This window comes from Magnolia sinica, chromosome 11, assembly GCF_029962835.1.
Source record: "Magnolia sinica isolate HGM2019 chromosome 11, MsV1, whole genome shotgun sequence".
Classification (NCBI taxonomy): Eukaryota; Viridiplantae; Streptophyta; class Magnoliopsida; order Magnoliales; family Magnoliaceae; genus Magnolia; species Magnolia sinica.
The window spans coordinates 67,783,653-67,798,005 of NC_080583.1; the positions used below are offsets into that span (position 1 = coordinate 67,783,653).

The 14,353-nt window shown below is 39.7% G+C and overlaps 1 protein-coding gene across 6 annotated transcripts in view; it reads right to left on the minus strand.

Annotated features, from left to right (window-relative positions):
- The window catches only part of LOC131219278 (diacylglycerol kinase 1), a 62,219-nt gene that overhangs the window by 38,255 nt on the left and 9,611 nt on the right, over positions 1-14,353 (minus strand). For 3 of the 6 annotated variants that reach the window (XM_058214346.1, XM_058214343.1, XM_058214341.1), the window contains exons 1-2: positions 9,520-9,806; positions 361-2,003 (exon numbers count right to left, since the gene is read on the minus strand). In XM_058214346.1, coding sequence (XP_058070329.1) covers positions 361-1,539 — 1,179 coding nt within the window. In that variant the 5' untranslated portion in view covers positions 1,540-2,003; positions 9,520-9,806. Of the gene's footprint in view, positions 1-360; positions 2,004-2,114; positions 2,656-9,519; positions 9,811-14,353 lie in introns of those variants that run through there. The other 3 variants (XM_058214345.1, XM_058214347.1, XM_058214342.1) reach the window with 3 other exon arrangements.

The following is a 14,353-nucleotide window of genomic DNA, read 5'->3' on the forward strand; positions in this document are numbered from 1 at the left end:
ATTAGGGCATGTTTGATACATGGAATCCAAGGCAAAAGAAAGGAAAAGACTAATTATCCAATGATGATTTCCATGAGAACTATGCAAATATGGATTCCAATTTTGACCTCTTGTTTGGGTAAGAAGTGGAAATCTCATATTCCTCCCCCAATACTTGCCTAGTTTCTTGTGCCAAGAATCCAATTTATGGAAAAGTGTAATGATCACATGGTGGAATGCGCCCTTTTCCATGCTATCCAAACAACACAATGATTGTATCAAAGGAAAACCCTTTTTCCGATGTTTGGCATGAATCCATAGTTTCCAAACATGGTCTTAGCGGAAGAACTTCATCAAAATGGTGTGGTTTTAAACTCTGACCTGTGCGGGATTTAAAAGAATGTTTAAACGATGCCTGAGTGAATCTCCACGCTGAGCGCCGCTTTTCTTGTTGATAAAAACCAGGAGAGGTCTGGCATCAGAAGGCAAATCTATCAACTCGTATTTCTGTTTCATTCCTAGTATTTGAGAATCATCATTCCGAATGGATGAGAGACTTCTTTTCTGATTCGACTTCATTTCCTCCTTGTTATCAATTTCACCACTTATCTGCGGCCTAACCATGTCTACAACACCATTACAATTATCATCATTTCCATGAGGGCCTTTCAATGTCTGGGGAGCATCAGCAGTGCTCTCTGTAGATGAGCCAGCAGTATTGCCGCAATTAACTGACTCAACTGAGGTTTCACCGCCGTGCTTGTACTTTTTGCTATGGGTCCTAACATACCCGCGTACAGAAGATGCTAGCTCATTTGCTCCATGCGTGATAGAGCTCAAAAACCCACCTGCGCCAGTCCTTCCCAAGTCCTTAACAAAGAGAGGAGACAAAATCAGTCTCTTAAAGGGACCCAGATCACAAATATCACCCATTTCATTAGACATGCTTGCATGGCACTCGACATGCACCAGCAGTTGACACCACATACAACACCAGATTGGAGATCCGCTGAGAAAAGACCCGCTGCATGGCTCTTCGCAATAAGTACAGCAAGGAGTCTCATCGTATCTGTCTGCGATTTCTGTCCACCGCACAGCCCATTGGTGGATCACGTGTTTACACCCAACCATAGATACACATTTGCAATCCTTGGGCGCACTTGGGGAGCATTTCGGATGTGCAGCAGCCCCACAAATGTAACAACGGTGAATCGAGTAATCTGAAGCCACAATCTGCCCAAGAGGCTGTGGTGATGAAATAGACTTCAAGCACACGCAGCAGTTTAGACATTTACCACGAGAACCAGACTCTGAGTTCCATGTATGGGCAGCAGAAGGAACCTTATGCTTCGCCTTTGGGTTCTTCTTTGATCTTGCTACGGCTTTCATCCAACTTAGACTAATATTCCGTCTCCATTGAAAGACAGTGTAGGCTATAGTGAATATTCCAACAGCTGCAGTAAGACAAGCAACAAAGAAAAGACGGGACTCCAACATGTCTGATGGCACGTTGCTCCACTTTGAGAGCAACATCCAGAAACCCTCTTCATCATCTTCCATTCTTCAGTGAAAATTTCACAGCATTCAACAACAGACCCACACAAGGAGTGGGGCAGGTTTCAAACACATTTATTTATAAACACTTTGCCTTCTTCCGGAATTTATTTATCCACCATATTCTTGTTAGTCTCATAGGTCCCCCTAAATAGAATGCTCATTAAGATTTTCAACTTTGCATGTCAATGTAATGACTACGATGGCATCCCAACAGGAACAGGGCGTGAGTTACGAACTCCACTGTTAATGACATCACGAGAAAGCACAGTTCTGTTTTCTGCAGTGATATTAGAAAATGAATGAAACGGTTGTCTGATCTACATATGTTTCCCAATGTAGAATACACCTATGAAAGCCATCAAATTGCTATGCATATGAGTGTTGTATGAGTGGAAGCTCTTGTGATTCTTCTCTGGTTGTCTCCATATAGAAATGAAGCTCAAACTCCAATTAGAACTTGGAAATGCCTGCAGAACCTGAGCGTTAGATTTATTTTTATTTTAAAAAAAAAAAAAGGGATGAACACGTATTATAAAATTTTAAAAAATAAAAATAAAAGAATGATTAGGCCTTAGTACCTATTTTGGCAACCTGTCCACATCAGATTCATACAGGCAGAGAGGCGCTTTTCACTGCTTAATCATACATTTTAGTCATTTTAATTTTTCTTTTCTTTTCTTTTCTTTTCTTTAACTTCGTATAATTGTGATTAAGAGGGGGAAGCACTGCTTTCCCATAAGGGAATCTGACATGAAGGGTATGGGGCCTACTAAAATGGACCCTAAGCAAACCATTATAGGGAATCAACTCACTTTAAAGCCAATGTTTAAAAAGTAAGAAAAAGCTTTGAAACTCAAATTAATCACTAATATATTTAAAAGTCAAATCTTTTTTTTCTTTTTTCTTTTTTTCTTTTTTTTTAATGATTATCTAAGAGTCCATCTTTTCTTTTTTCTTTTGGGTGATGCTTCTGTAGGAGTCTATTTTCAGTGGGCGTTGCACTTTCCAGCTCACAATCATGATAAATCCACAGAACTTCCACAAAATATCAACTTCTAATTCCATTAGGAACAAATTCAACTCAAAGGAAGGAAAGAAAGAAAGAGAACTAACTAAACTAAGCTAAGAAAATTTGTTTAACTATGACTATTTTAAAATTCAGAATGCAAATTGTGAATGTGAAAACTTTAGCTGTTAGAATCTCACTGGTAAAATTAGAGTGAAAACCACTCTAAAAAAATAATAATAACCAGCATCACCGTAGCCTTGCCCAGCTATTTGGGGTCAGCTTTACGAATCTTGTTTCGCCAATAATTCATACATTGGCCAATCATTCCTATCATTGTCTCTAAAAAAAGTAATGATATCAAAAATTATACTGACAAATACAAACATTAATAACACTAGTAGTAATAGTAATAGCAATAAAATAAAAGCCCCTGCTACCACAGCTGCTGCTGCTACAATAATTTTTTTAAAGGTATTACAACAATAAATAATAGCAACAATATTGGTATTAGTTGTAGTAATGGCAGGAGATTTTCTACCCTCAGGGACCCTCTACAAACCCTTTACATGCAGCACATGAGCCAACCTGGCATTGTACAGAACATCAGACCAATGCATAAGGTGGTCCACACCATAAATATGGCCATAGGCAAAATCAGGCTGATCCACTCCTCCATTGGGCCACCCCTATATAAAGAAAACTGAACATTTAAAATAAATTGCCAGTACTCCACTTTTAGCACATGTGTGGCATGAAGAGTGATGAATAGACCAGTCTAATTGATGCCCGAAGCTGAATAGGGAGTCAATGGATAGATGCATTGGATAATTTCACCAATTTTTTAAAGGACACTCACACCCCCAAATTTGAGATACAAACTCTCGCTCCATAGTATTTTTGTATGACCTCAATGAAAGAAGAAGAAACTCTGGCAAAGGTACTACTTAAAGTCTCTAGAACCACTCATACAGTGAGACTGATCCAAAATAACCAAATTGTTAACTTACCAAAAAATAACCAAGCAAAGTCTAGAAAGAACAAAACAATTAAAAATATAATTGTGTGGGCCATGGAGCTCAGTCATACAAACCATGGGACTAGACCATAGTTCAAAAGCCAAAAACTCAACTCGATGTTCATCTGAGTAAGGTCGACTCAGAAGACTTGACCCGAACTTGGCTCCAACAACAACAACAATAACAAAAACAACAGCAACAACAACAACAACAACAACAACAACAAACAACAACAACAACAACGAAAACAACGAAAACAACGGCAACAACAACAACAATAACAATAATAATAATAATAATCTAAGCCTTATTCCAATTAATTGGTTGTAGCCAATGTTGTCGAATCGCATATGTGATCATGTGCGATCTCACAAGCTTACGTGCATATGCAATCACACAATCGCATATGCGACTGCATATTTAAAAAAAATAAATAAATAAATAAAAATAAAGAAAATCGAAAATTATAGAAAAAAAAATGTTAAAAAAAAATATATATATATATATATATATAAGAAACTAAAGGGAACTTTTCTAAGTTAATAGATAACAAATTTTACAAATTTAAAATACATTTGAGAGAAATAAAACCAATTAAACAATGAATTAAACATCAAGTCAGCAACATTCAACAATATAGTTAACAAGTAAGAAGTAATGACAAAATCAACAAGCTACTTATTTATTATTGTAGAAAATCAACAAGCTATCTTCCTTGAAACTTGAAAGTGCTTGAACTTGATCTTCCAACTTCCAAGAGAGGGAATGTAGGGGAGAGAGAGAGAGAGAGAGAGAGAGAGAGAGAGAGAGAGAGAGAGAGAGATTAAGACCACTTCGCATTAAGAAATGTAAGAGAAGAAGAGAGTAAGAGAGTTTTGGGGTGAGAATATTGTAAATGGAGGAGGTTTGGAAGTGTCTTTTTATAGACAAAAAGTTATTTTTTTCACAAAAAATAAAAATAAAAAATTTAATGTGCCATGGCCAATATGCAATCACATACAAAAATAAAAAATAAAAAATTTAATGTGTCATGGCCAATATGCGATCACATCTATTGTATGCGATCACATATTTTCACATATGCCACATATGCGATCACATATGCGCATATGCAGTCACACATGACAACATTGGTGGTAGCTAGATGAATCTTGTATCGCCATTCCACTCTATCAAGGGCCACACGACTAACGCCCCATCTCTTCGAGAGCCCTTCCGAACACATGTGCACGATGTCCAATGTAATACCTGTAACCCGATCCTACCTAAACCGTACACCTCTGGTACCATCTGTGGATCATCAGACGTTTCCGGCGGGACCCAAATCAAGCACGCAAGTATACACCCGGGAGAACGGAACCCTAAAAGCCTAAAACCTATGTTAATTCGACCACATCGTCGCTACAAACCCAACGGTACCCCTCGCACTTCGATGTGTGCACCTAAACCTGAGTTATCGCAAGAAGAAAGGGTAGCATTCATATGTGCAAGGAGCCTTAAAACCCTTGAAATAGTGTCCCAATTTCACTTTTTTCTAGAAAATCCTTAAACTAATGAAGTCCCTTAATTAAGTCCTAATGATGCCATACTATGGCCCCAATCTAGCTTAACCTATCATTATCAAACTTTAATAAAGGTAAGGGTTACTTTTCCATAAAAGTCAACAAAATCCCTTAAATTAAGAGGAATTTGCCAACACCATTTCTAGAAACACTTAGGCCTAATTTAAATATCATTAAGACTTTATAAGTGAGATTAATTAGCCCAAAAAAAGCTTATATTAAGGCTAATAAAGTGCATACACCAAAGTCAACTATCTTTTCTTAATTTTAAGAGGGACCAAGTATTTTGTCCCCCTACCTTTTCTAAAAATGCATCTTGTATATAATTAGGTTGTTGTTAAGGCCCTTAAACCTTGATTAGGTGGGACAAATCTCCCTTGAATCAAGGTGGTTCTTCCACCTATACCCTACTCTAAAAACCTCTCACTAATCACCCTCTCATCTATATATAGCCCTCCCCTAACCAAAATTTGGACACCTTAATGCCCAAATTCCAACCCAAGTAACTCATTTCCTAGCGAGAGAGAGAGAGAGAGAGAGAGAGAGAGAGAGGTGGACCATTCATCAAGGAAATCTAAGCCATCCAACCCTACAGATCAAGGTGAGTTCACTCCCCCTTCACTTCCTTCCATTTGTTTCCTTTCTTTGATTCTTCTCTTTTGATAATGTGGGTGTGGAACCCACGATGGTGGACCCCAAGGTGGAGATTACAAGCCATCCAAAGGTTGGGATGATGGGGAAGACACAAATTAGCTTGATCCAAAACCTTTGTGGGACCCGCCAATCATGGGCCCTACTACAATGTTTAGTAGCCATCTAAACAGTCCATAAGGTCACAAATACCTAGACGAGTGGACCACACCAATTTCAGCTTGGCCCAAAACATGGACCCCACCATGGTTCTTATATACAATCTGGACCAGGCTCATTATCCAGTGCAATAGACAACATTAATACCCTGATTGGATAGTCCAAATTGTGTAGCCCACAGATATCCAATTGGTCCCAAATTTGGGGGGATGACACTAGACTTGATGGATCACGTGGGTACCAAATTTGGGACCAATCTGATCGATCTAACCACTTCATCTGATCGATGCAATCCAGACTAGGTTTGTTGTCCAGTGCAGTAGACAACACCGATACCCTAATTGGACAATCCAAATTGTGGGGTCCACAAATATACAAATGGTCCCAAATTTTGGAAAATGTTACAGGACTTGATAAAGCACATATGCACCATATTTGGGGCCAATCCGGTCGTTCTAACCCCCCATTAGATCGATGTAATCCAGACTAGGTTTGTTGTCCAACGCAGTAGACAGCACAACACTAATACTCTGATTGAACAGTCTAGATCATGCAGCCCGCAGATATCCAATTGGTCCCAAATTTTGGGAGATGATACTAGAGTTGATGGAGGACATGTGTACCAAATTTGGGGTCAATCCGATCATCTAACCACTTCATCTGATTAATGTGATCCAGACTAAGCTTGTTGTCCAATGCAGTAGACGTCAGTGATACCCTGATTGGATGATCTAGATTGTGAGGCCCACCATGGACCCCACCTTGATGAATGTGGCCTATATCCAACTGTCAATTCAGACTACTAGTTCATTTTAAGGCCCGGTTCCCAAAAATGAAACATATTCAAATTTCAAATGGACCGCACCGTAGAAAACTGTGTTGATTGAACGACCGTCGATAAAATCTTCTTGGGGCCCACTAGCTGTCCAAAGGGCCGAGATTTGTGGGGTCCGTTGTGAACCCCAACTTGGTGTATGGAAAAGCCCAAGAATGAGGCAAATCCGAAGTTCAAGTAGGCCACACCACAGAAAGTTGTGTCCGTGTGAATTGAACATCTACCGTTGGAAACTTCCTGGGCCCACCTTGATGTACCGACACCACTCATCTGGTGGGTCCCTCTGTGGCCACCATATTGTATGGGTGTTCTCCACCCCATCCGTCAGGAGGCCTTCCCAAAATAAAGCAGATCCAAAACTTATGTGAACCACACCATAGCAAACAATGTTGATTAAACGCCTGCCATTAAAACCTTTTTTGGGCCCACTATCTACTAGACAATGGGACCCAACGTCACGAATGTAAGCCACCCGGATGTAAGTATTGAGTATCCAACCGTCTATCCATTAGGCCAGCTCATTCTAGAGCACAAACCCAAAAATGAGCTAGATCCAAGTTCCATGTGGGCCACACAATAGGAAAAAGTTACGATTGAACGTCTACCATTGGAACCGATCCAAAGCCATCTTGATGTATGTCAGCCCAAGAAAGGGGCCTAAGCCCAATAATGAGATAGATCCAAAGCCCGGTGGGTCCACAACATGAAAAAAAAAAAAAAATCGCTTTAGGTCGGGCCCAACTTGAGATAGGTGTGGGGCCAAATGTCAAGCCCACTTAATTGAATATTCAGGTGATTTGAAGAATCCGTTGGACATTAGAGTGGCAGGCCCATTACCCTGAGGCCCACCTAGAGTGAAAGGCTTGTGGGCCCAATAGTCAAGGTGTTCCGTAACGGTAACGATGGCCGTAACGGCCACCATCGTTACCTTTACGATACGGGCCATAACGGCTGTTACGGCCCCATAATAGTCTCTCTATTTTATTTTTTTAATTTATTGAAAAAACTCCCGAAAAACATTTATCTGCCCCGTAATGTTGATTAAAAAGTATGAAAAACATGTATATGTCTCATAATAGACCATTACAGGGCTATTATGGCCTTTATAGGGGATGTAATGTACCGTTAACAGCAATTACAGGTCAATTTTTGCCATAACGGCTGTTACGACCGTTACGACCCTGTAACGTGTAACAGTTGCCACCGTTACCTTTACGTAACGGCCTATATGGCCCCGTAACGGCCTTTATGGCATACCATGCCAATAGTGGAAACCGTAATAGGTCGAAATTGCTAAGAAAAAAATACTTGCCTTGCAATGAATGAAGTGTAATTGTGAATGACAATGGTACATGTTGTGATGATAGATAACAGTTATGGATGATGGTAATGGTGTTAATGATTATGGTTTAATAGAGGTATGTGATTCAATGCCTTGATTACCGTTGCTCTACTTCCTAGCATGCTAATTCATTTACTTAAACATGCTGATGTTGCTCATGCCCATGCATGCATCATAAAATGTGGCATACTAAGTCATCGGAACGTATCATGGCATAATCATGTGCACACGTAAGATATGGATCACTTATGAACATGAAATGGCACATTGGGCCTCAATCACTTGATATTCGATAATGGCAATTAGCCGAGGCCCGAGGGGCTACCTAGGGGTGAATCCTCTCATGAGCATGCATCATAGGCAGGGTATATTGATGTCTGTGATTCATTGTACATGGGTGCTTGTTGTCATGCATACTCTTAGCATTCATACGGACATATTGGTGAGATATGGAGATGTATATTTGGGCACCACGGTTATATTCGTAGTCGCATGAGATGGATATTACAGTCGTGATTATGGTCTATGATTTGTATACCTCGGAAGTGTACGGGGTTACGGAACACCGGAAGTGCGAAATAGTAGAGGTAGATAGAAATCCCTTGGATCGAAAGTCCCTAAACCCCGGCGGTACGTCAAGACGCCTCACTGTCGTGACGAGGTCAAGTGAGAAGAGGTGGATCCAACCTGCTTAAAGGCTGAGGAGCGAACAGGGACCAGTTTGACCCAATGATCAAAAGAGGTGCAAATGTGATCCGCAATTGTTGTGCCGGGTAGGTGTCTTACAGCCTCATCGACGTGGCAGGTATGCAAGGTCTTACTCATAGCATTAGATGCATGGGTACGACCCCCGTGATTTCTAGTGATGTGATGATTTGATATGGACTTGGGCATTACATGTCGTGTAGATGCGACTATGGTTGTGGATTGTCTTATGGTTGTTTGTTGGCTTTGGCATGGGATGCCGAGAGGTGACATGGAGGTACTAGTAGCATTGGTTCAAAGCATGATCATGATACATATGCATTGCATTGGTATCAGCATCATACATTACATATTACATGCGTCTTACATGATTTCTTTATGGTATATTCAGTGTTCGAAGTTTCGGTATCACTACAAGTTTCACTGGCCAGGGATACGGAAACAATATCGATATCGCCGATAATATTGTTGAATATCGATACTATTGGCCGATATTATCGTTATCGCAAGCCAACGATACGAAACCCCTTGGAAGCCCTCAGAAATTAAAAGAAAATCTCAGAATTCTTTGTATCGTGAGATATATCACAAGATATCGCATAATATCGTCAAATATGGTTGATATTGACGATACATCGCACGATATTAGAAATTTCGTCTTCCCATCTAGAAATTCCAAAAATATAGAAAAACAATTCTCTTACATTTGAGTCCCTTTCGACTAGATTTGGTGGGCCACGGTCAAAATCGTCGGATCATGTAAGAAAAACCATAATTCCCTTTTTTTCTTTGAGGATAATTGTTTTGGAAGGAAACTGAATTTTCGTCGAGAATCAAGGGGATTGGGGTTAGGATTTGAAAAAAAGTGGAATTTTGGGATAGATTAGTAATTTTGAGTTGGAAACTAGGGATTTCCGGCAAGGATTTCGGTCCGCGGTTGCGGACTTAGGACCACCTTTAACGGAGAAGAGAGTCTTTCGAGCTCTCTCTCTCTCCGTCTCTTAAATTAGGGACTGGGTTAGGTGTTACGCGGTTAACAATTTATTGGGTGTTAACCTTACTATGTGGGGCCCATCTTGATCAGTGTGGTTCAAATCCACGCCGCCCATCCGTTTTTTCATATCATTTGAGGACTCTGTGCCAAAACTTAAGCATATCCAAATCTCAGGTGGACCATACCACTGGAAAAAATGGTGAATGACCATTAAAAGAATTTTGTAGGCCAAAAAAGTTTTGGGTCAATCTAATATTTGTATTTTTCTTTCATCGAGTTCTATTTGACCTTATAAACGGTTTGGATGACAAATAAACATTATTGATATACTTAAAATAGGCCTTGGAATTTTTTTTTTAATGGTAAGCATTCAATCATCACTATTTCACGTGGTGTGGTCCACTTGAGATTTGGATGTGCTTAATTTTTGGGACCAAGTCCTAAAATGGGCTGGAAAAACGAATCGACGGAGTTGATTCACAATATATCATCAAGGCGGGCCCTACAATAAGGGTGACACCCACTAAGATATTACCCGGTAACCACTAATCAGTGGGTTCGGTGTGACTCGATTGCACTAAAGTTGGTACGGCCCTTCCGGTGGGGCCCACCTTCATGTATATATTGTATATCCATTACGTCCATCCATTTTTAAAGATCATTTTAGGTCATGAGACAAATCCAAAGCTCAAGTAGACCCCACTGCAAGAAATAGTGGGGATTGAACTCCTACCTTTAAAAACTTCATAGGGCCACAAAAGTTTTGGATCAATCTGATATTTTCATTTTCCTTTCATGCATATCTAGCTAAACTTATGAACAGGTTGGATCTCAAATAAATATCCTGGTGGGCCCCTAGAAATGATTTCAAATTTAAACGGTAGGCATCATTGTCCCCATTGTTTTCTGTGGTGGGGTCCACTTGAGGTCTGGATCAGTGTCATTATTTGGATCATGCATTAAAATGATCTCTCCAAATGAATGGACGGTGTGGATACAACACAAACATCATGGTGGGGCCCATAGTTAGGGTTCCACTCACATTCCATGTTCCGTTTTGTGCATGGATTGGGTACTAACCCCACCAATATGAGTGTGACTTCAGCAGAACATCGGATTCACCAAGGTGGGTGGGATCCCTGACCGTGGGAACCACCTTGATTTATGTTCCTTATATCCACGCTATCCATCGGTTTTGAAAACTCATTTTATGGCATGATCCAAAAAAATGAAGCAAATCCAAAACTCAAGTGGGCCATAATAAAAGAAACAATGGTAATCGATCATTGAAAACTTCTCATGGGCCGCAAAAGTTTTGGATCAAGTTGATATTTGTGTGGTATCTTCATCCAGGTCTTTGTGACATTATCAACAGCTTGGATGGAAAATAAACATTCTGTTGCCCCCATGAAGTTTTTAATGGTGAGGATTCAATCACAACTGTTTCTTGTGGTATGGTCCACCTAAGAGCATGGACTTGCTTCATTTTTTGAATCAAGCCCTAAAAAGAGCTGTAAAAATGTATGGACGGTGTAGATGTAATACACATACATCCAAGTGGGCCCTACAATTAGGAATCCACCCATCTCTATTAAATAGTCCATTGGATGGCAAATAAAAATTTCGTTGGATACGGGTTGGCTAGTGACAGCGCATAGCTTAAGATCCTGCCAGTATATAGCTTAGGACCCTTTACAAAGGAAACCTATTATGTACACTTCTTTTTTTGAGATTTTATGATTTAATAGTGTGTATTAGGGTCTTTTTTAATAATCCCTAAAGTTTCACTGAAAATTTCAACAATTTTCCCAATGCTTCCCCATGTTTCCCAAAAAATGCGATAAATTACGCAATACAAGCAATCTATCCCGTGCGATAACCAATACGTCTCTGTATCCCAAGGGTGCGATACCGATATTTCGAACATTGATTGCTGATAACCGGAAATGTGGGGAAAAATGGGAAAAACGGTGGAATTTTCAGCGAAACTTTAGGAGATGTTAAAATGTACATATTTGCATATTTAGAAATTTAAAATAAAAAAAAAATTGCAAAATGAGTACATACATAACAAGTTTCGATTTAATGGGCCCTTAAAAGCATGTGGTGTTGTAAGAAATCGGTCCAACCATCCCCTCTGACCTATTTAACCATCCAAACATCCATTAATATTGCAAAATATCAACAACACATGATATTTCACCAAGAAATCATCAACAATTGGAAAGGAAATGAAAGATTGTGGTCTCGATATCTCGCATGTTGCGATATCGATAATATCGATATATTATCAATATTATCAATGACAAATTGCACACTACATACAACCATGTGCCCATTTAAAAAATAAAAAAAATAAAAAAATAAATAAATAAACTTAAATAATTTTTTTTCTAATAAACAAAATTTTGATGATATTAATACGTTGGCGAGATTATTGAAATATCGTCGATACACTTATGATACAAGCATTACCTAGAATTTACAGTCGAAAATATTGGTGATACATTGGGAATATTGGTGCATTGGTATTACAAGTGACGCCTAGAATTTACATAGTTGAAAATATTGACAATTACATTAACGATATTGATATGTTGGCGATACTTAGTGATACATTGCTAATACCTGGAATTTCTGATACTACCAGCGTTATCGATATCATTACTAGTGTTATTGGTATCACTGAGCTGGAGATAAAGATAGAGTTGTACACGAGTCGAGCTTGGCACAGCTCGGCTCGGCTCAGCAAATAGCTAACCCCAGCTCAAACTCGACTCGACTCAGTCCTCGAGCCTAACTAGCCAACTCGGCTTGGTTCGGTTAGTAGCTCAGGCGAGTTCGAGCCGAGTTCGAGCCTATGTGGCATTTTCTCAAACACATACAGCGCATCTTCAATTTTTCACAGAATGTAAAACAATAACAACAACATACAAGTATTTCATCAAACATTGGACGCGCAACATCAAAATCATGATTTGAGGGCAGTTTTATAATGTGAAGTTTGTTTTTTTGTAGTGATTTGTTTCATATCCATTCTTTCCTCGCCACTAGCCGATCTCCCAGAGAATGTATACACACGAAACAGCACTTCATTGAGTCATTTCATCAAACACTTGGCGAGCAACAACAATATCAAAATAACCGAGTCACCGAGTCGATTCGAGTTGAGGTTCGATCTGAGTCGAGTCGAGCTCGAGCAAGCTCGAACTCAGCTCGAAATTTTTTCAAGCTCAAAAAATCAGCTCGACTTGGCTCGAACTCAGTTTCGAACCAAGTTGAATTGAGCTTTTTCGAGTCGAGTCGAGCAAGCTAACAGAGCTAACTCGGTTCGTGTATAGCTCTAGATAAAGATAATATTGGAGATATTTCGAACATTGGATCTAAGTACAAGAATGACGTGTGGAATGATGTGATCCCCATGGATGCATGCCACATTTTGTTGAGAAAACCGTCTCTTTGGGACCAAGATATGTTGCATTTGACTTGGGCTAACACTTATTCCTTTGTCAAGGATGGTGTTAATATCAAATGGCACCCAATGAATAGTTTCCTACACCCAAATATGCTAAAGAGATGGGTCAAAATGGCTCAGTGTAAAAAAGGTTTGAAGAAGAAAGGAAAGAGACTAACATCATTTTTGTCTTTATTGATAAAGAAGATACAAAACAGTCAGATGATCCACCTCCTAAATAAGATCTCCTTCATGAATATGAAGACGGTGCCAAAAGAACTCATAGACGGACTTGCTCCTATGAGGCATGTTCAACACCATATTGACTTGGTGTCAAGTTCAAGCTTGCCAAATCTTGCACATTAGCGACTAAGCACAACCGAACATGTTGAGCTCCACCGACAAGTCATTGAGTTGCTACAAGAGGGGTTAATCCGAGAAAAAATGTCACCATGTGTTGCTCCAGCATTGTTAACTCCAAGAAAGATGGATCTTAAAAGGTGTGCGTGGACAACCGTGCAATCAACCATACTATTATCAAGTACCGATTTACTATTTCCCATGTGGACACGTTGAATGGAAAACAATTCTTTTAAAAGATTGACCTCAAAAGCTCATCATATTCATATCTGACTTGGGGACAAATGGAAGACAGCATTTAGACTCGAAATGGTCGTAAGAGTGGCTTACACACCATTCGTTCTTTCAAATTTGCAGAGTACTTTTATAAGGTCAATGCTTTAATGGCAAAGGTACTTTGCCCCTTCATGGAGAAGTTCTTAAATGTTTATTTTGATGATATTCTTATTTTTAGTCATGATTTATTTGTTCGTCTTGATCATTTAAGGTAGGATTGTACATCGAGTCGAGTCGAGTCGAGGTGGGCCAAGCTTGGCTTGACTCGTCCGTGCTCTCCTCAAGCTCGAGCTCGCCCTCATGCTTATCATTGGAGCTTGGCTTGTTTGCCAAACCTTTCAAGGCGAGTTATTGGATCGAGTCGAGGCGAGCCTACTCCCAACACAGCCCCACTCGACCCCCAAATTAGAGATTTAAAACCCCAAATCTCAATTTTGAGATTTGGGGTTTTTCT